This window comes from Nyctibius grandis, chromosome 6 (assembly GCF_013368605.1).
Source record: "Nyctibius grandis isolate bNycGra1 chromosome 6, bNycGra1.pri, whole genome shotgun sequence".
NCBI lineage: Eukaryota > Metazoa > Chordata > Aves > Nyctibiiformes > Nyctibiidae > Nyctibius > Nyctibius grandis.
The window spans coordinates 8300975-8323400 of NC_090663.1; the positions used below are offsets into that span (position 1 = coordinate 8300975).

Genomic DNA, 22426 nt, shown 5'->3' on the forward strand with positions numbered 1-22426 from the left:
TTTGGCTGTAGCTGTGGCTCAGTGAGGCTGTAGTCCTCCAGCACCCTGCTATGTCTGCTGGCACAGAGACACCCTGGCTGTCGGGAAAGAAAGGAGATGGCTCAGCTTTCCAATTCCCAGATGATCCTCCAAGGCAGGCAGTAAACAACCCACAGCAAACAGAGCAAATGGGACCAGAGAGACAGTGAAGTGACAGAGACATTTTCAGATGGCTGGAGTATTTTGCAAGCCAGGGGTGATTTGAGTGGGGTTGGCCCGAAGTTTGCATGTAGGCAAGGCACAAATAGCCTTTGTTGGCCAAAACCCAACATGTCCTACAAAGCTAAGAGAAGGAACTGGAGGAGATCCTGCAGGGTGCAAGTGCTGCGCACCCAAAGCATCCTTCAAAGGTAGGACCCCACCCTTGCTGGCACTGCTGATACACAAAGGTGCTACTCAAAACGGGACAGAGTTATAGTCGCACTGCATGAAAGACGTCCTTACCCTAATCTGCTTTTCAGGCTGTTCAATTCCTCATTCAATTCAACCTCTTCCCCAGCCCTGGGAGTCCAGGGGCTGTTGCCTTGCAGGGCTCTTCCCTCCCGCAGCCTCCCCATGATCAGGTCCCTCTCTGGCCAGAGGAGCAGCCTCCAGAGCAGCTGTGTGCAGTGGACCTCATGGTCCCTCTGCGTGGGCAGCGAGGCTCCCCTGGTACAGCTGGACTTCTGCCACCCAGCCCTGGGGACGTGAGACTCAGCCACAGAAGGGCAGTTGTTCTCCAAGGCAAGACCCATAAGCATCCATTTGAGGGCAGGTCGGTGCCAAAGGACACCCTTGAGAGGGGGTGACACGTCCCACGCAGGCAGTGGTCTCCACCCCTGCCAATGCACTACAGGTGGCCAGCAGCAACTGCAAGCTGTCCTGAAACTGGAGCCTTTACAACTAGTTAGATAACAGATATGGTCCGTTAGTTTGGCAGGCCGACAGGCCCCCGTGCCAAAAAGCCCATCTCTACTCAAAAGGGACAGTGTTAACAGTAACTCAAGAGGATGCAACAGAAGAAAATAAACAACAGTTGAGGCAGTTGGTGTAATTGGCCAGCGGACGAAAATAAATTTATGCCAGCTTGTGAATACGGCTGCTGAGCATGATTCAGTGTGTAAATTGTGTGGCACAGAGCATAGGGCAGACGGGAATAAAATTAAGTAAGAGACAAAGGCCAGGCTGCCTCTTAGAGAATATCAGCCTCCCAGACACCCAGCTTTTCCCATTTCTGCCCGTTTCACCCACATGTGTCCCACGACATCATTAATGTATGGGTTTCCCAGCCAGCCATAATGTTTTTCAGAAGGGACATATGCCTGGGCCACTGCTAAAACAAATACCCAAAGCCCCCAAAACCCAAGCGGAATTAAAGAAAGAAAATGTCCGCAGAAAATCCCAACCATTTCAAGTGCTCTTTGAGCACCACATGTGAATAACAAAGAGCGAGCCTGCCATTTATTCCTTTGCGGATCACTTTTAAGATCAGCTTTTGTTCTGAGCTTTTTAGAGCAGCTCGGGTCCAATGGACAAAAATTCCATTCCCAGGAGCACACAAGAAAGAAATGGGAGCCCTGGGCTGCACATTTCACCTTTACTTTTTTTATTCCATACTATAAAAGTTCGGCACGGTCTTAACACGCTGAGCCAGCATCTTCCTTTATGCAGTGGGGCCGACAGCTTGGAAACTGGGATTCTGCAAGGAGGAAAGGAGGACGGAGGCTATAGATGATGTGAATCACCTAGAGAAAAAGAGACCTCAGCCAGGGTGGATGGGATCCTACCAAACAAGAACATAACTGCTGCTTTGCAGCTGCTGCTTCTGGATCTCACAGGCAGCAGAGGAGAAAATATCTCCCCGTTCCACATCCTGACCTGGATACGTATAAGGCAATTTAGACACCTACTCATCTCCTAGTTTAGCTGCAAACCACTTGCTCTCATCTGCTCTCTCTGTGAAACACCAACCTACCTTTTTTTGCAGGAAAGCTCCAGCTCTTGCTCACACAAAGGTGGTTTCAAAGGCAGCAGAACCCCAATGCTCGTGTTCTCTCCCACCTTCACAGAGACGTCCCAGCTTGTTGCCAGCCCAAGCCCGTCCTTTGCAGAGAGCTGAAGGTCTCCTTCCTACAGAGAAAGCACTGAACAAGCTCCTGGCAAGAGCTGGGTTTCCTCCCTTCTTCCTCAGACTGATGGGCTCCTTGTTCCCCCCCACCCCAAATCCTGACTTGTTCACTCTGTTTTTTTCAAAAAACAGTCAACTAAATCACAGCGCAAGGCAATGAGATCACTATAAACTCTGCAGATGTTACCACTGCTATCCTACAATTCCCTCTGTTTTCCTGAGCCATATGGGAAGATACTGCCTCTCAGCAAAGTATAGACGTGAGAAGTCTAAAGGGCTATGCCTCAGATAACAAAGGCACTAGAATTTCCTTGACAATTATAACTCTAAGAACTAGAATTTTTTTCTTTTTTTTAACTATAGAAGAAATATTTGGGCCAGATTTTCAAAGATTAGTTCAAATCCCATTTAGATAGGCCTGGTTTTTCCCCTTAGAGGCTTTTTGAAAAATCAGGTCATAAAAGTCACGTTAGGAGACACTGAAGGCAGGGACCTTCTACCAAACCTTGCCCCAAACAGCTTCCCTCGTCTACAGAATCACTCTTTTTTACAGCTGCCCACGGAACTTGGGAAATAATGTCACACTGGTAGCATCAGTCAGCTGGAGGAATTTGGGACCACTGAAGTTAGTGCTGTTCGATATAGCTGGGCATATTTAAGCAAAAACATTTTCATGCTCTGATAGGATGCACAGATTCACTGAACCCGAGGCCAGGAGGATCCACAGCAGGCATCCAGCCTGGCCTCGTATGGCCAGTATAGAAACCATTTCCTTCTTTGAATATGACAAATGCATCCATAGCGTGACCACAGTCTCGTAAGCATAAAGCATTTTAGGGTAAGGTTAACTAATTAACAACAAATTGTGTTTCTCACCCATTTGAAACCACACCGTTCCTTTGGTATGGTATCCTGGGGTGCATTAGGAAGAATGTGGCCAACAGGTCAAGGGAGGTTATCCTGCCCCTCTACACGGCCCTGCTGAGGCCACATCTGGAGCACTGTGTCCAGTTCTGGGCCTCCCAGTTCAAGAAAGAGAAGGAATTACTGCAGAGAGTCCAGCGAAGGGCTACAAAGATGATCAAAGGACTGGAGCACCTCTCTTACGAGGAGAGGCTGAGGGAGCTGGGTCTGTTCAGCTTGGAGGAGAGAAGACTGAGAGGGGATCTTATCAACACTTACAAATACCTTAGGGGTTGGTGTCAGGAGAAGGGGGCCAGACTCTTCTCAGTGGTGCCCAGTGACAGGACAAGGGGCAATGGGCACAAGCTGAAACATGGGAAGTTCCATCTGAATATGAGGAGGAACTTCTTTACTTTGAGGGTGGCAGAGCACTGGCACAGGCTGCCCAGGGAGGTTGTGGAGTCTCCTTCTCTGGAGATACTCAAAACCCGCCTGGACGCGACCCTGTGCAACGTGCTCTGGGTGACCCTGCTTTGGCAGGGGGTTGGACTAGACGATCTCCAGAGGTCCCTTCCAACCCTTAACCATTCTGTGATTCTGTGATTTAGGAAAGCTGTTTGTGGGCACACGTGGTTGTGTGTAGACACAGAATCACAGAACGGTTGGCGTTGGAAGGGACCTCTGGAGATCGTCTAGTCCAACCCCCTGCCAAAGCAGGGTCACCCAGAGCACGTTGCACAGGGTCGCGTCCAGGCGGGTTTTGAATATCTCCAGAGAAGGAGACTCCACAAGCTCCCTGGAGGCACTTGCTGCTGCATTGTCTCATGGTGAGGAGACTGTAATGTATATCTTTGTACCTGCAAAGCCACTCATCCAAAGTCCTCCAACTGCCTTGCAAATATTAATTGACGACTCACATCCTGAGGATGTAGGTAAATATCAACTCCCCCATTTTACAGACAGGTCAACTGTTGCATAATGCCAGTCGATGTTATTCAGAAACTAAAACTAAAAGGTCATTGTCTGGTTTAAGCACTATGTCCCATTCCCTGCGTTGTGTAACATTACTTCATGTTAGGTAACCATTTTTTCCCCAGTATTTTATATGCGTGTCTACCCTAAATGCGGCTGGCTTCCATGGCTGTCTGTTCTGCAACCATAGATAAGTGTTCTGCTTGTTTATTGGTGATCTCCTTAGCTGCAGGCTTTCATCACATGTTGGAGACCCCAGCAGCTCCCATCGCTACAGAGCACCACCAAGCCCCATGGACAGGTACTGGAGGGACTGTTTGGACCCAAACCTCGAGCAGATATCACTGGGACAAGCTGTGACTCAGACACTCAGATATTTAATGACTGTCCAGACACATCTGAAACCCAGAAATCCTTTATCAAGCCTGGGTAGAAGGCACATCTGCCCAGGTAGCAACTGGCAAACCTAAGCCATCACTCAAGGTTTGTTTTCAGTGTTTGGCACACAACTTCCCCCTTTATTTGGAGAAATGCCATTGATCAGAGGTTTTTTAACTCCCCAGACGTCCCTGGGGCAATGAGTGTGTTAAACCACACCTCGTAAAGACGGAGAGAAAGGTGTGATCTCAGGACAGACTGTTATGGGACAGCAACATAACTGCAGTATCTCAGCTGTGGGGCAATTTCTACTCTTACTGCTGGGACCTTCTGCTGCTGCTTCGTTATTAAAGCGTGCAATGATGGCCAGCTTTAGAATAACCTTGTTTGCAGCAGAGGTAGCTCCAGATTTCATATCTCCGAGTTCATCTTCTGTTTACTTTTCTCTTGTTGGCCAAACCTCTGGTAGAGCTCTGCTCGGTATGACAACACCAAGTTACAAAGGCTGGGTAGATAAGGAGCTGGAGATGCATTTCTCTAATGGATACAAATTCAGCATCAAGATAGCAGAGTCAACCAGAAAATGAGATTTCTTTTCCCTCTCTCCCTTCCTCCTTTTTTTTGGAAACAGGGTGAAACAAGAGTGCTATTCTCGTCACAACTGTAACGAAGCTGGTGACAAGTGACTCTAGAGGCTGTTACTTGACTCTCCTCCCCGCACTGCTCCAGTGTCCTGTGGAGGATGTCCCAGGGAAAAGAATTACCTTTGACAAGACTGTGACAAAATGTGCAGCCCAGGACCATCACCATGGGAGAAAACCAGAAGCTGGTTTTGGCACCAGCCCAAGGAGAGCCATGATCTGCACAATCCAACCATCCACCTGCTTCCTTGTCTTGTTCCCCTTGGACCTGGGACAGGGCAGACTTTGCATTGCCTCTGCCCCCACATTGCACAATGTCTGTCCATCATATTCATGCTGGTGTGCTGGTCCATCCCAGATCTTCCTCCTAACCCAGAGATGTTGGAGGACTTGACCTAGGAACGATCCCAATTCAGCACGGGTTAGAAAAAGAGTAAGCACCACTTATCAAAGGTTCCCTCCCTGCCCAGCAGCAGTTGAAGTTATAAAGCATCTTCTAGGTCCTAAAAGGGCCATTTTACTTTTAGACAGGTTCTTTAACTTTTTCTCCTTTTTGCAGCACAGAAGGGGAAACACCAGCCTTGCTGATTGAAAACTTTGTTTCATGGAGTGAAAGCTGGCAATACTGAGGACAAACATAAGCTCGAGAAGGAACCGTGCTCAAACGAATGCCCTATTGTGAGATAAGTTTTTCTTTTAGCAATGAATCAACATAATAATCCATCTGTAACACTAGATGTGTCTGCCTGTACTACAGCAAAGGGCCATCTGCCCATCTGCATATACGTTCAAAATGCTGCTGGGACAACCACGATGGTCTCTTAATGAAAGGCACTCAGCAATTAGTACTTAAGTGAGATCATGCCCGGGTGGTTCTGAACCCCCATTTGTCCTTCCCACTCCAACGCAACAAGTGCCTGTAACTTTTTCTCTTTGGTTTTATTCCAACAATTTATTTTTAAAGCCAGTGGGGAAAGGCGAACACATTCCGATTCGTGCAACAGCAGGAGCCGAGTCAAGTTGTAGTCAACATATGTCTGGTGTAAGCTGCATGGCCACGAATTAGGGGGGCAAACTGCTCATCGTTTCCAAAATACCCACCTGCTCAGGGGCCAGGCTGCAGCAAAGCCATCCACTGCGTGGCTCCATCTGTCTGATAAACAGGCTGCAGATTTGCTGAAAGCTGGATCGTTTTGCCTCTATTTACTCCCTTTCTTTCCCTCTCTTCTCCCCCGTCCTTCTAATTGGAGCTCGCTTGAAAGGTGCAGACACCCACAAAAACAATGCAGCACAATGAGGCCAGCGCTGACGTTTGTTAAACCGCTTCAACCGAAATCCGTGCCCGGCTGAGGCTGAGCAGGCATAAAGGAGGCAGACATTGTCGGCCTCCAGCCAGAGCGGGAAAATTTAAAAAAACTAACCAGGCTATAAAGTGGTGCAGAAAATCCATCTGTGGTGTGGTGTGCTGTTACAGTTATAGAAAGTACCTGAAGGGGCTACAGGAAAGCTGGAGAAGGACTTCTTAGAAGGGCATGTAGTGATAGGACGAGGGGGAATGGTTTTAAACTGAAACAGGGTAGATTTAGATTAGATCTTAGGAAGAAATTCTTTTCCTGTGAGGATGGTGAGACACTGAAACAAGTTTCCCAGAGAAGTTGTGGATTTCCCCTCCCTGGCAGTGTTCAAGGCCAGATTGGATGCGGCTTTGAGCAGCCTGGTCTAGTGGAAGGTGTCCCTGCCTGTGGCGGGGGGGTTGGAACTAGATGATCTTTAAGGTCCGTTCCAACCCAAACCATTCTATGATTCTATAGTAGCTGCAACCAAGATGCAAAGGGTGCTTTAGCACACGGGTCCTGCTGGGGAAACCAGGTGAAAGAACATGCCTGATGTTAAAAGCCCCGAAGACCAGCTCTCCAGCACCATGCAGGGCAGGCTCTCTCATCAGTTTTAAGGTGTAGCCCCAATGATTAGATCGAGCACAGGACTTCACCACTGACCCCAGAGCATACAAGAAAGCAGTGGAAATTGCGTGTATTGGTATCATAACGTCCGAGCAGGTGTAAGTGCGAAGGCACAGCTTCTTGGAGGAAGTCTTCCCTTGCTGTCCATAGCCTACAACCATCCTGGCAGTCCTGTCATTGGTAAAATAAGGGTATTTCTATCCCTGCTGCAAATCATGATGGCCAGGAGGCTGAATTGCTCCCAGTCTGGAAAGCGTAGACTGTTGCATGGAGTGTCTAGGCTAGGACATGCTATGGTCATGAATTTCCTTCATCTAATCGCTTCACCACTTACTTACAAAGGAGAGAAAAAAAAGAGAGAATTAATTGTGATTCTAAATAGATTTTACTGAAAACATTGAGCAACTTCTACCAGACAGTAAAGACATCCTAGGAAGGGACGTTATTTTCCTTATAGCCTGGACTATCTATATTTAGATGGGCTACTTGCAAAAGGCATCAAAATTAGACAGTAAAAGCTATAATTAACATCAAGCGAAGCACTGATTTTCTGGTGAGAGAGTGAGAAATGGAGAATAAGTCAGGTTTCAAACACCAGACAAGTCAAAAAGGTGGTCTTTCTGGGGAAAAAACCTCCTCCCTGCAGATGACAATGGGTTTTCTCCCAAGCAGCAGCTCCAGGGCATAGGCAGGAAAGGCCTGAAAGGATCTGAAAGATTCATCAAGCTACTCAGCATTTAGAATGGGAAGAATATGGGAGAATAACATCTGCCGCACACTTAGAAGTGTTGCTACACACAGCCGACAGTGCTGCCAAGTGCAGTAAATTCCTCTGTGGGTTACACCATTCAAACCTGGCTCAACGTCTGAAAGGGTAGCTCTCTTCCATTCATTTTATCCATGATCCACTGTTTTCCTTTGGCTTTGGAAGCCCATCTACCAACCTGTCCACTCAAGACAACCTTCCTCTGCCACTAACGTCTCATCATTACAAGCAACTTCCCCCCAGTTCCCCACAAACCCTCACTGCCTCTCGGTCCCTCCTGACTCCCCTACTCTGAACAATGCAGGTAAACATTCAAGAGCCCGACAATTTACATGACTAATTACAGTTCAAAGTGTGCAGGGGTGTTTTTCAGCACTGCCTGAACTCCCAGCCCCTGAAACAGCGCTCAGCCTTCAGTCAGATGAATTGCCATTCATATTCTCCCAGCCCTGCTCCCACCTCTGCCCAAGAGAAGGATGCAGGGAATCCACGGGACCGGTACCCCGGCTGCACCGAGGGCAGAGCATCCCTGCATCCCGCCCTTGGGTCACCCACAGCACCGCGCATTGGGGTTTTGATGGCAGTGGAGACACACGGCGTGCTCTCCAGGAACAGCTTCTACAGGAGCCATGGGTTTCACAACCACGCAGGTGCCACGGCAAGGTGAGAGGTGTCAGTGCAGCACATCCACCACAGTGTGCAGCTCCAGGGAACTTTTGCTATTGGCTTCAAAGGGGACTGCTCCCAATGCAGCAGCGCATCACTCTTGCCCGGAGGCCTACTGCAGCACCCTGTTCTCGCCCCTGCCCCCTCGTTTTGTAGGGGTCACTCCTGCTGCCCTTCTGCCCCTCAGCCCTGCGTAGCTGAGGAAGCTCTGGGAACAGGTAGGGAGGAGAGAAGGGGCAGATGCCCTTCATAAAAGGTTATTGGGCATCCTGACCCTGTCTCAGCCCAGGTTGAGGCCATCAGTCCGTGCTTCAGAGATGGTGTAGGACGCTGGTCCACAGTTCTGCCACAGCCATGCCCACCATGGGCACCGCAGAGCCAGGATGTACATGCAGGCTGATGTCCTGTCCCGTCCCCACAAATGTGCCTGATGCCCAGGGCTGCTCCTCTCCCTGGCTGGGGGCTCATTGGGAGCCCTTGCTCCTCAACATGCATCTCCAAACCTGAGACCCCATTTCATAGCCCAGCAGTGGGATGCAGCTGCCTCAAGCTGGAAACCCCTATACCCCCCGTGGGAGCTGGGCTGAAGCCAACTGGTGTCAGCTGCATCGTGACCCACCCAGTTCTCTCCTAAACAAGGTGTGAACCTGGAGCTTTCCGCCCTGTTGCTGAACAAATCTGGCAACAGGGCAATAAGGGCAGGCGGGTACATCACCCCACAAACCCCAGCACATTGTCAGAGGGATTAAAATAGGGCAAACAACACGGGACCAGCCACGCTGCTGTAGCAGAGCCTCGATGCTTGTTGAAACATCACAATTTTTTATACCTCCGTGCCCAGTTTCACACAAAACCTTCCTCACTGCATTAAAGCGATGAGGATGGGAGGGAGGAGGAGCAGGGCCATGGGTGGGGGGAGTTACCCAGACTGCTTTACAAAGGCCATTTGCACTGACCTTGGGGACCCAGCATTTCCCCCCGTCCTTTTGTGCACGCCGCATGGCGGGGCCGAAGGTGAAGTTTGGGCTGGCGAATCGCAAGCCCCATCCCGAAGCACCGCGGGTACACGCAGCAGCCCGGCTAACGAGCAAGCCCACGTTACAAAGCCCAGCTTGTCGCTTCGGCCGGTGGCCCAGCTGCCTTCCTGCGTGCCCCCCTTCTATTTGCATTGATATCCATGGGGGGAGCGGGGTAGCCCCGCAGCCGAACAGCTGGCCGTCCATAACATGGATTATAGCACCCTTTTGTCCCCATGTATGGCTCGCTCTGCTTGTATATTGAAGCTTTTCCCCCCACTTGGGCATCTCCTGTGCTGGGGAACCACAGTGGTGCTCCTGGCTCAGACCCCTCCTGCAATTCCATTTGCTCAGGTGTAGAAGTGCCCGAGAAAAGAAAATGGAAACAGATCGATCAGTGTAGAGCCCTTAGCATGAGGGAAATTTAAAGGAATGTGGAGAAATGATGTTGGATGTTACCATTTGCAAGTGGATTTAGGGACAGGTGTAAGGAGGGTCAGGGTATTCAGCAATACTGGAGTGTGTGAAGACACAGCATTAGACAAATTAACTAGGGGAAAAAAAATACTTTTAGGAGTTGCTCTTTTCCTGTCTGAGAGCCTCTAGGGTCACTGCTACCATTCTGAACAGCTCTTACTATGCAAGATACACAGAATAGCCCTCACTTTAAATTCACATCATCACTCACATCAGACGAGCTTACCTCAATTAGGATACCACAATTCTTCGTCCAAACTGAGACATCATAAAACATTTAATCTTATGGTTTGAGTTTTAAAGAGTTTCAGAAGTGAAATGCTGTTCTAAGGAAGTTTTAAACGTGTCTCCATGAAGTTCATGCAATACTTCCCCGGCTCAAATCACTCGCAGCATAGATCTCCAAGTCACTTTGCAATAGCAAAAAACCATAAAAGCTGGATGGGTCCAAGAAGCTGCAGACAGTAAAGGCACCCTCATTCTCCCCTAGCAAACACCAGCTTTCAGCATACCCATGACTACCGTGCTGACTAGATGGTGGTGGGAGCAGTAACTTGGATGATGTTAATTACACACAAACTCCAAAACAACTAATGTCAAAACTTACTTTGAAAACACACCAGAATGGGCTGCTAAGCATATGGTAGTGATGCTCCTCTAAAACTGTATTTTGTGTGCATTAAACAACTATAAAACTGTATTTTGTGTGCATTAAACAACTAACAAGCTCCACCAAGGGGTCCAAAGACAAGCAGCCACAGTGGCAGGGTCCCAGATCCCGACTATTTGATGCTGGTCCCTTTATAATGCTGAGGAAAAGGCACAGAGATGTGGTGAAAGTGGCAAGCTACAGCTCCTGGACCAGGTCCTTTACAGGGTGAGCACGCACAACACGTGCCACCAGCCCAACCAGCTCACCTCTTTCAAGGACAAGGCAGAAGCCTTGAAAGAAACACCCCAGGGGATCTGCTGAGCTGCACTGGATGATCTCTAATGAGAGGATGAGCCCTGCTGTGAACGCCCACTGTGCGAGCACACTGATCTATACTCCGGTACTTTTAAAAACAAACACCGTAGTTTGCAAAATACACACAGTGAACAGATTGAGAAAAATTATTCTGGCATCTGCCAACCACCAACGGGGACTTTCCAATGAAGCTATGTGTTTTCAGAGGTTCTGCAGAGGCCAGCTTTACACCAACACATAATCAGCACCTTTACCTGCAATGTGAAAGTCAAACTCAGTAGGCACCACCACACCAGAATGGGCTTGGATAGAGTCAAATACATACTTATGTATTTCAGAAACATGGTTTAGCCCAAGCTTACAACACAGGGGCCTATATTGTGGCAAATGGCAACTCCAAATAGGATCTAGAGATTACAGTTGAACCATAAGCTGGGAGCTCCTACCTCTGCTCCAGAGAGCTTTCCTTGCCATGTTATTCTCCACTCCTCTTCTTCCAGCAGTTATTTACCTTGTAACTTCTAGGCTTGCTTGGAGATGCAAGTCATATGGATCCAAAGAAAAACAGGACGTGAAGGGACTGTGGGAAGTCAGCCAGCCTTTTCTCCTACCCCAAAGTGAGCTGAAATGTAGCTATTGCTCCTGACAGATGCTTGCTCTTACCAGATCTCCATTGTTGAAGAGCTACCATCTCGGAAAAAAATCTTTTCAGTGATTCCCTATCCTTATTTCTTTTTACATTCAGCCTTAGGAGAAACTATCACTCATCCTAGCTGCAATTTAAGCCCAGTCTACCATGTGATTTCAAGCTCAGTTCTTTCAGTGCTTCCTCACAAATGCATTCTCAAGATACCAGTCATGCCACTCTCCACTGCCCTCTCTAGTCCTAAGTGCATCGTCTCAAGTTGCACACTTAGAGGTGCTCCTGGGAAGCACAGGATAATCTTGAGTCTCACCAAATATACCCCCATTTGTGAACCTTAGCCTGAAGCTTGCTTTTCTACTGCCAGCAGGACAAACTGCCAGATCCCTTAGCTGAAATAACGCCTACTAGTTGGCCCCACTCTGAGTTTGTGCAGTTGTCTAACCCTACCTAAATTTAGCGCCTTGAATAAAAGGATCTTGTCTTTCCCCACCACCTTCTCTGTCGCAACCATTTCTACAAGTTGCCAAGACTATTTTGAATTCTAATGCTATCTTATCTTTCACATCTGTCCAGCTTCCTGTTGACTGCAAATTTAACATGCATACTACTTTGTTATCCAGGTTGCTAATAAAAATGAAAGATAAGTGACCAAGAGCAACTCCCACAATCCCACGCAATACCGTCTTCTGTTCTGACACCAGGTGCAAGACGGAAGGAAACCACTCCCAGAGCAGATCTGCGTACAGCCCAGTTCAGCCCACTTCCAAATACAATTCAATCTCTGAAACCACGCTTTCCCTTCGTGCAAATCCCATTCTGTATCTGCCCAACAGACACTACAGATTTTATCCTATAACCAAGTGCAACAAAGGTTCCCAATTCATCATCTGTGAATTTCTTTTGGAGTAGGACTTCAGATCTTGTGGGGGATGCAAAGCCAAAGCCTGCCCCATCTGAAGTAAGTTTTAACCAATAATTCCTTTTACTCTTGCTTCTCAGGGGGGGACACATCAGCATCCATAGACAAAATGCACAGATTCCCTTCAGCAGATTTCTTCATTTGCCAGTGTTACTGCACAGCTGTTCAGCTACTTATTTTCCTGTCATCCACTAATAAGAGCTTAAACTAGATAATTACTACTTCCTATTTTCATGAAACTTGCTCTTCAGTATCTAAAACTACTCCTTTCTGTTTGCCTCCATGAAAGGGCTATTTAGAGTTTTAACAGCTGGCTTACCAGGAGGCATAGTCCTGCTTTCCCATATGCAAATGTATCCACACCCTCACTTGGGAAACCCCTTCCTCCCCAAAGCGAGTGGGTAGGAACGTGGCTTTGCTTTGACTGAAAGCAGCGCACCTACAGAAGGGAACTGGAGAACCTTGCCTTTGAGGCTAGAGAAGTCAATTCACTGAGATCACAGCCAGGCCGTATTTCAGAGCTAGAATAAATATTATCTGATCTTCTACTCTTGCCTTTGCTTTATCACTGTCTTATTAATAGCTTCAGCTCTTATTTTTTTTTTCTTGACAAAGCACATCTTACCTCTTTTATTCATGCCCTCTGAGGTATTTTCTTCTTTTACTTCTGCCAGAAGTTTGTCTTCCTTGGGGGAGGAAGAGTCAAATGGATTGCCACATTAGCTTTCTCATTCCATGCCATTACACTTTTAACTAGAGTGCTTTCAAATAGGCAAATTAGCTTTTAAGCGATCCCAGTTGTACTATTGGCCTTTGCTACAATCCTGCATTAAAGTGGATTCAATTTTACTTACCTCTATTGCTCAATTAAGAAGAATACACAAAGAGAAGCGCAATTCTGCAACTAGTAATTGCAGTCCAGGAGAGAGCTGGGTTGTTCCATTACCCACGATGGACTGATCACCACACTATAGCACATTTCCTATCTACCCACGAGGGGAACTGGCTGTACCTCACTTGCTACTTCTTGAAGTAGCTATTTCTTAAGGAAGTAGCAAGAATTGTGATCCTCAGTTGTACAAGATTATTTCAAATCACTTTGTGCATGTGTATGCCACCATCTGTATGCTCTGTGCTACACCAGAGCAAATATCTGTGCGGTGAGATGCTCACTGTTAACAGGAACTGAACTCACTGCTCCAACAGCAACTCCTTTATTTACTCTTGTAGAAAAAGGAGAATTACTTTTGCCAGCAGTGAGCAGTTTCACTTTCTCCCACACAATATATACTAACATATCAAGAACCCAACAAGTCTTTTCCGTGTTCTTGTACCTTACAACACACATACAGAATCACAGAATGTTAGGGATTGGAAGGGACCTCGAAAGATCATCTAGTCCAATCCCCCCACCGGAGGCAGGACTACCTAGACCAGTATCAATATCACAGATCACTGCCACTTGTAGTTGTGTATGCAGGAGTCTTAAACGCAAGAAAAAGAGTTTAGAGCTTCTTACTGGCTACGCAAACTTTTAAAATTTTTTATAGATACTGAGTTATTTAAGCTGGTTCAGTAATTAAGTCCAATTCTCTTTATTATCAAAGGCTGACCCTAGTCACAAGGTTGGAGCCTGTGTTTATACCTTGCCACAGACTTTATCATATGCCTCAAGATATTTATTTCTTAATCACATTCCATTAACTGACTTCAAATACATTGCTGTATTTTGGTTTCATGGCAAAAGTTACAGGAGTTGGCTCACTTAAGCAGACTAACATGATGCACTGAAATGCCATAATCTAAGCTTCCCCATTTCTATCCAATTTAAAACCTTTTCAAGATTAATTTCCCTCTTGTTCAAAAAATTCTTATTGTAGCTGAACTAACCAAGTAAGTATGTGTTGCAACAGTTTGCAATGAATACAGTATTACATTTGAGATTATTCCAGTGTATGCAACCACTGAGACACACTTTTGGGATCCAGCATGAGTTATTCTCCAGCTCCCCAGACTAACCTGATGTCACTTTCTTTACAGATGACCAGAAATCTGCCCTCCCCCTCCACCCAATTCTGCACATAAGTACCATATTGCACAATCTGCCACAGACTACACATTTTCCACTAGTAAAATTCATAAGCAGACACAAGTGCAAAGCAAAATGTCATTTTATTTAATTCAAGGACTATTTTCCTTCTAGTATTGCTGAAGGGATCACCTCCTGGGGAATTGATCATTACAAAGTCCCTGTCTAAAAGTTCAAGTGCTCTTGTTGTACATTCTTTTGAACCACAGAAAACATAATGACCAAGTAGGCGGGCAGCTACTTGCAGTTTTACCCCACCTAAATTAGCATTGCTTCAGGCTAGAAAACAATTCAAGTAGTAAAATCATGGAAAATGTTAACCTTTAAGGTCACTACCATATTTTGATCAAAAAGTCCTGAATGTATGAAAAGAACATTTGTACATGTTATGAAGTTTGTTTAACCAGACACTGTCAAAGATGGCAGTTGAGTACTTTGGACCAGTTGTCAACCAGATATTTAAGAGTTCTATCTGAAGGTTTATTACCAATTTTGTTATGCAATTCACTTTTCACATTAAGCTCTTTAACAAAAGCAACATATACCCGCACCAGAATCACTGTAGACAGATTTAGTTTTATAGAATGCCCTTCTGAAAATTCATTTCAAAATAGAGATGCTTTTTTTTCTCCAGAACTGTAAAAGCCATAAAAATGCAAAATATCTGTTAGGAAATTTATTCAAAATTATTCCTTAATGTTCAAAATAACATTTAACCTCCTACTTTTTTTGTTGTCATCCACATATTGATCAATAGACTAAACAGGTAACAATGGTTCACGTTTTTCCCCCACCTGAAACATTTCTTCTAACACAGGCCCAAGATAGGCAATACAGAGAATTCAGGGACATGGATTATGCATGGCAAAGGTAATCCTCTATCATTTTAATTTAGAGCAACTCTGATTCTAGCACACAACTTTGAGTCTCAGTTGTTTTCAATCTGCTCTAGGTCCAAGTCCCCACAGTCTAGAGGAAAGATGCCTTCTTCAGTGCTCTCACAATCACTTGTGTCCTCATCGCTTTCACATACTGCAGCTGCTTTCTTATAATCCCTTGTTTTGAAGCTACCTTGGCATGACCCGTGATGCCTTACTTCATCCAGCTGTTCTTTCATCGGACTGGAACCAGGGGTGATGATGTTCATAAGATCATTTGAGTCACATGGGGATGACACAATTGTCTTCATTTGTGTGTCATCATCATCATCTTCATAGTCAAGGGAGCAAAGACTTTTGGAATTTTTTAAAGTCTGCAATTAAAAGAAATACATGAATATATTAACCACGACTGTACAGGAGGAGCAGAATAAATCCCTTAAATTCTTGAATTGAGTGTATGTACTCAAAATTAGAGTGCCACATATGTGGAAAAAAAGAAAAACGATTTACTTACTGTGCAATCTAGCTCTGTGCATATATTTTGCCAGTGTAGATTCCCATTAGTGAGAAAAACTACTAGTCCCCCTTTTTTTTTTTTAATGCAGAAAGATTTAAAAACCTAGCTTTAGTCAACTAAATGAGGACCAACAGATGCCCAGTTTGATGTATGAGCTTTCTAGCAAATCCAGAGCATAGCATTTGGTAACATCAGCAGTTAGGTCAGACAACGGCACTGCTGCCTAGTCAACAATTAAATTTCTCAAAGTTCCCAAGCACGCAGACAATGAGCCCTCGGGCCTCACCTCAGAGACAGCGAGAGTCTGCAAGGCAAATTGCAGATTTGTGTAACCTCAAAACAGGAGAAAACCAAGCTTCTAGTCAAAGTGTCTTGCTCCAAAAAGTCAGCTTAGTTTGTCTTATATTTGGTACCATTTGAACAAGAGCTCAGGAATTTGAGCAATTCTGTTTGAATGAAAAGTATATTAAAAACAGAGGGGCATTCACCCTTAGACAAATGAAAAAGAAAAGAAAACCTCAGTAAATGTGCTACCTCTGTCCCTCAGATAAAGGAATAAAATGCCTAAACTGCTCACGTAACTGTAAGGGATCCTTGACTAGAATCCAGAAGCAGCATTTAAGAAAAACAGAACTATGCTGACAGCAGAACTTAGATTTTAATAAGTGAGAAACTTCTAAATTTTGTTCCATAGAAGTGCACCCAGTGAGAGGAGGGTGAAGTAGACAGGGCTCCTCTCAGAGGTCGTAAGAGCCAGGAGAATGAAGTTGTGGTGGCTTTCTGTATCTTCCTGGTTACATGACTCCAATCTCACATACGCACAGCAATTGTTTTATTACAAGTAGATCCACAGGGAACAAGACCAACTTTCACACCCATTTCCAGCTTCCTCCCCCAATGTGTCATTTCTGAAGTATTAGCATCTTGCAGACAAGCCCACTGCCACTCTGCAAGTCCATACAGTTCCTTGGACACCCCTACATCAAATCTACATAGAAAGTTTATTTGAGGGAAAGCTCGGGTAAAGGTAAAAAGCAAAACACTTGAGTTTTGGACTTTAACTGCAGCACAACTAGGCTGAGGAGTGAAGAGCAGTGCTGGTAAGGGATGGTGGTTCACCACGTTGGTATCTCTCTGCAGGTAAGACACTGCAGCAGTATTCCCCAAGCCCGCACCACCTGAAAACACTACAGTGCGGCACTCTTCACCTCTGATCAGAGGTTTGTTATGCCTGTATTGCACACAGCTCTTCTTTTGCTCAAACAACTTTCATATCTTATAACATACATTAGATCATTAGTTAACAAGTCATAGGTTTCAGGGCCAGAAGGATCCATAAGAGTAGACATGGTGCTTAGGGACATGGTTTAGTGGTGGACTTGGCAGTGCTGGGTTAACGGTTGGACTCGATGATCTTAAAGGTCTTTTCCAACCAAAACAATTCTATGATTCTGTAAGGGATAATCTAGTTTGCTTGGACAGACACAAACAAGACTTCATTTAGGAGCTGATTTATGCAACTCCAAGACGTGCATCCAAAGATCAACTTTCAGAAAAAAAATGACTGTTGACCATAGTTCTGTCAGGAGGAATTCAAAGTCTTTGCTAGCTATGGTTAAAACCCACATTTGATTTTGCATGTGACTAGCAGCAGCAACACTGATAATGTTGCATAATCAAAAAGCTTTCTATTTCCAAATTTCACTCCCCTATGAAAACAGCTTTGGTATAAAATGAATTCCTGTTTTCAAAACATTTCTATGTAGCTCACAGCTTACTCGAGTACAAATGTTTGAGCACCTTTATATGACTAAGAGGTGTGAATTTCCCTCATATTTACTTAAAAGCAAAACAGTATATTTTTGAAGTAGAAAGCGTTAAAGGTTATTTTAATCCTAATTCTATCTCATTGCTTTGAAGAAGAACATATTTCCTGTTGTGGATCTCCATAGAGGGGACAATATTTTCAGTTCTTTAAATCTTATAGTAGGCACTGGGAAGGAAAGGGATCCAATAAAGGAAAGCTTTGAAAGTCTCCTGCTTTCAATGTTTTAGAAAGGAATTCCCTAGTCCCCCTTCAAAATATCTTTTATTCAATTTACTGCTAGAAATTAATCCAACCACACAGCTGTCCTTCTAGAAGGTTTGTGTACCTAAATGGGAAATTGCCTGTTAGCTGTACTGTGCTGAAACCACTTGAATGGGAACTTTTACCCGGTTTCAACACAACAGCAAGTGCATTCAACTGGTTCTTTGTTCATCCACTTGTCACAACCCCACCGAACTAAAAATAGGTGGATTTATTATCTCACAGCACAATCCCACTCCTTTCACAAAGCAAAAGGTAGAAATTGCAATGCATTCAAGCCCTCTGAACTACAGCTTTACATGTTACACTGGTACAGTACCACACCTTTCAAGCACAATTGTGCTCAGTGGGGAGCCTGCGAGGACTTGCTCAATGGTCCTCATTTTATAAAGGATGCTAGACTAACAAGACAAAAGAGTCCACAGTTGGCAATGGATAGAACTCAATCAGCTAAAAGTATTCTTTTGTGTGATGGAAAGAAAAAAAAAAAGAAACTCAGAGTTTTAAAAGAAGCGAGGCGATAAAATGTCTGAATATTAAGGAAAAAAAAAACCAAAACTTTGTACAGAAAACAATGGTGGGGAAGGAAATAAAAGAAATCTCTCTAGACTCTTGCCACACAAAGCAAACAAGAAAGGCCCAGAGTAACTTGAAAGGAAGCTAACGTCTGTACTCTTTACTAAACCTCCAGTTCAGAAACCCATAATACATCACTTTCCAAATATAAAAAGCAATTAAAATGTTGTTTTTGTTTTACTAACAAAAATAGAGCATTTGCTACAGTAGTCAAGAGAAAAACAAGTCATTTATGTGCATGAAAACCTAGCGTATACCGGGAGCAGCAGTTCTCATGCTTCTTCCCATGCCCCATCATACACCAAGTCCACCCGTTTTCCCCCTCAGGTTTGAATGGGGGTAGAAGACACAGCTGCTCTGAAGAGATGCAGCTGCAGCAGCTGGTACACAGTGAGGAGCAGAGGGAGCCTGAAGCCACCAGAAGCCCTAAACCCATCCTACTGCTTCTCAGCACTAGTTATCATGACAGGATGGGCTGCTCCCTGAGCCCACAGTCTTAGGAAGAGAGAGGATTCATCAGACTAATTAGACTAGTTATCTGGCTTGCTTTCTGTCCCATCCTGAGACTTTTGCTACAACTGTACAACACACAAGAAGATGCTTTAAGAGATACCAGCACAGAGGGTTTCTTGACTGTTAAGGTCTCTACCAGGGATATGAAAGATGTGGGTGATGCAGTGGTCCTCATGATGAGGAGATCCTGGAATTTCGGCAACCAATCCAAGCATAAGACACTGAAGAGGCAGCCCGAGCATGGAGCAACACATGGCTTTTTCTGTTGCTTCCCTGTACCTACCCAGCCAATAGAGATGGGGAAGGAGCAAGTTCAATGGGCTGCATTTCCCTTTGAGGGCTTCACAGGTCCTTATTTCACTTCCTGGGCTTATGTTTCCTAAAGATTAGTCAGACTGGCTCAAAACCAAATGCCTTTGCTGTTGGTAACTCATACCACAGTTAAGTTTTAGATTAGAAGCACCACATACAGCATGACCCCCAAAGAGGTTACAGTTTAGCCTCAGCAATAATGAACTCCAACCATGGTACAAATTCATGACATCTAAGAGACTTTGTTTAACGAAGCTAAGAGGGAGACTTAAGGAAGGACTTAAATTATAAGAACAAACCGTCACAAAAGACTGGTCCTAAACAGCTCATTGAATCATGTTGAAAACTGCCTTCTGAACACACCATCACCTGACTGATATCCCATCCTACCACAAATCAATGTGAACAGTGTCCCTCCCTGTAAACTGAATTTTCACTTCATGCAGCTAATTACTTGCATTAATATCACCTGTGACAATTCAAGTTGGAGACATGCAGAGTTTATCATAAATCACTAGAAATATCAGCTGGTTGTATAGATTAAAATATATCCCATCACAGTCCTAATCCCTGCATCTTCTACTACACAAAGTGAAAAATAGTAAGAAAAATGCTGTGTTTACGTAACAAACTATTAACCTTTCTGTGGAACAAAGCTCTTGATGTTTGACTGACTTTTCTGTCTTGAATAGCACTGAGCATTTTGTGAATACTTCAGTGTTCACAGATAACCTTAGCTTTAAGAAGCTTGCAGTTGAGAAGAAATTCATTGGTATGAAGTAGTGCTGACAGCAGGAAAACAATATAGTATTTTTCATAGTGTTATATGCTTGAAGCTTGCTAATACACTCCAAAAGTTAAAAAACAAAGTTAACTGGGAAAGAATTTCTCCCTGCTCAAATGAGAAATTGAAGGTGTAGAAATACATGACGTTTTTAAATTCAAGTGTATAAAAAAAAATACTTCAGGTCAAAAACCATTGCAGTTTTTTAAATGATGCATTTGAAATAAACCAAAAGTTGTCGGTGTTTTTTTTTGCATTGAGCTACAAACCGAGTAGTTAAAAACATTTCTATTTATGTATTTCATGGAAACAGAATCAAATCCCTAGAAAATTTCTGACACTGTCATGGGTAAAATCTGATCTCTGATCAAATTCGCTTTGGGAACTAAACATGCTGTTCACTTTTTGTAGCTCTGCAGTCATCTCATTTTCCTGGAAATTTGACATGTATTTTTAATATTCAAAAATGCAACACTTATTTCATCATCTATAACTAGGAAGCAGAAAAAAAACATGGAATACTGGATATAAATGAGAGCAAACAACCTCTACCATTTTGCCAAGTAATCAGACACTTAACTATAATAACTATTCCTTACAACAGAGATAAAATTACTGCTGCAGTTCTTGTAGTCAGATAAGATAAATCCTATTTGCAAAGCCACAGACCTAGTTAAAAATCAATACAAAGTGACATGCAGCAATACGGCTATGACTTGAAATGAAAGTTGTTCAGTACTTTGTCTCTGCTCTATCTTCAAAGGTTATTTTAATTTTTTAGATGTAGGTGCCCAGGAAGAGAAGTAAACTGACATCAACTCATTTCACATCAAATGCTGAACAGCATTATGAAGTAACAGGCTTTCATCTTCCACTAGCCAGACTGTTCTAGATTTAAGCATACAGTTTTCTGGTGTAGTCTACCATGAAAGTTGATCTATTTATTGGCCTAGATTTTTATGCTTATATTCTAAATTGTGCCACCGTGTCCTTATAAGTTTTGTTTATGAGCTGTAAGAACTTGTGATTTAATTTGCCTTTTTATTTAGTGCTATAAGTTGAAAAAATACTATGGCTTAATGAAACAAATATTTAACTGAAATGCTGAATTTGTCTAGTTATACTCACGTGCAAGAATACAAAGCTGTTCATCACGTGAGGTACCTGACAGAAACCACTGGAGTAGTGAAAGGTCTACAAATGAATAAACCAAAATGCACAAAGACTGGGGAGGGATCAGGAGTCCAGTTCTCTGCCTGAGCACCGCTGCAGTCCACACACATTGGTCACCCATACTGGTGGGGAGATTTTGTGAACACACTCATGCGCTACAGTCTTCAGACCTGTACAGTAGCTGACTCATTTACCTAGGAAACTTTGTAAGACTCAATTAAAATCACTGCTATCACACCAAAATCCAGATAGCCACGTGTGAAGTCACAGGCATGGCAGATCCCAAATACGGCAGCGATTACAACTACCATGGATTAAGTTCAACTTGAACACCTTCTTCCCCCTTGCCCCAAAGTCAGACATAAAAATTACTCATGACAGAAACTCCACATATGAAATCAAATTTCGTATTCAAACAAAATATCCTCTCCATATCTTTTTCTTGTAGTGGTTTGCAAAGATTACCTAAACTTTGGGGGCCCATGGATTTTCCCCTCAGTTGTTTAGGTGATCTTTGCAAATTCAAGAGAAGCTTGTCAGCCTAAAGGTGTTTCTCTAAACTGAACTTGAGCAGACAAAACACTACTGGTGTTTTTTATTCATTCCTATCTAAATTACATTTTGGTTGGATGGGGCAGGTGAGTACAGAGCTAACATACACTTACAGGAAAGTCAAGTGCTGGGGTTTAGCAGTTTCTACAAGTCCAGGACCACTCACCACAGGGGTTAACTTTTTTTGTTTGTTTTTAAAGACAAATTGGAAGCTAAGTGAGTTAACGCAGTACTTGATGTAATACAGTCAGGACAGCAATACTAACTTGAAGGGGGTGAACATATATGGCAATTTTCCCCTTATATAAAACCCAGGCCAACATTAAATTCTGTTTTAAAAAGTTTACAATATGGAATTTTAATTAAGATGTTGGCATCTTGCATTTTCTACTTCAGTGAATTTGTGAACTGCAACCTTTTACCTCTCCTGTTTCAGTAAGTATAAATCATGCAATCTTTTATTATGAGAATGTGGAATTAAT

General features: G+C 44.1%; 1 protein-coding gene across 4 annotated transcripts in view; it reads right to left on the bottom strand.

The window, feature by feature from the left end:
- Window positions 1-14611: 14611 nt before the first annotated feature.
- FAM53A (family with sequence similarity 53 member A) overlaps window positions 14612-22426 on the bottom strand; it is a 73229-nt gene continuing 65414 nt past the window's right edge. For all 4 annotated transcript variants that reach the window (XM_068403322.1, XM_068403319.1, XM_068403320.1 and 1 more), the window contains exon 5: window positions 14612-15799. In XM_068403322.1, coding sequence (XP_068259423.1) covers window positions 15476-15799 — 324 coding nt within the window. In that variant the 3' untranslated portion in view covers window positions 14612-15475. The remainder of the gene's footprint in view (window positions 15800-22426) is intronic.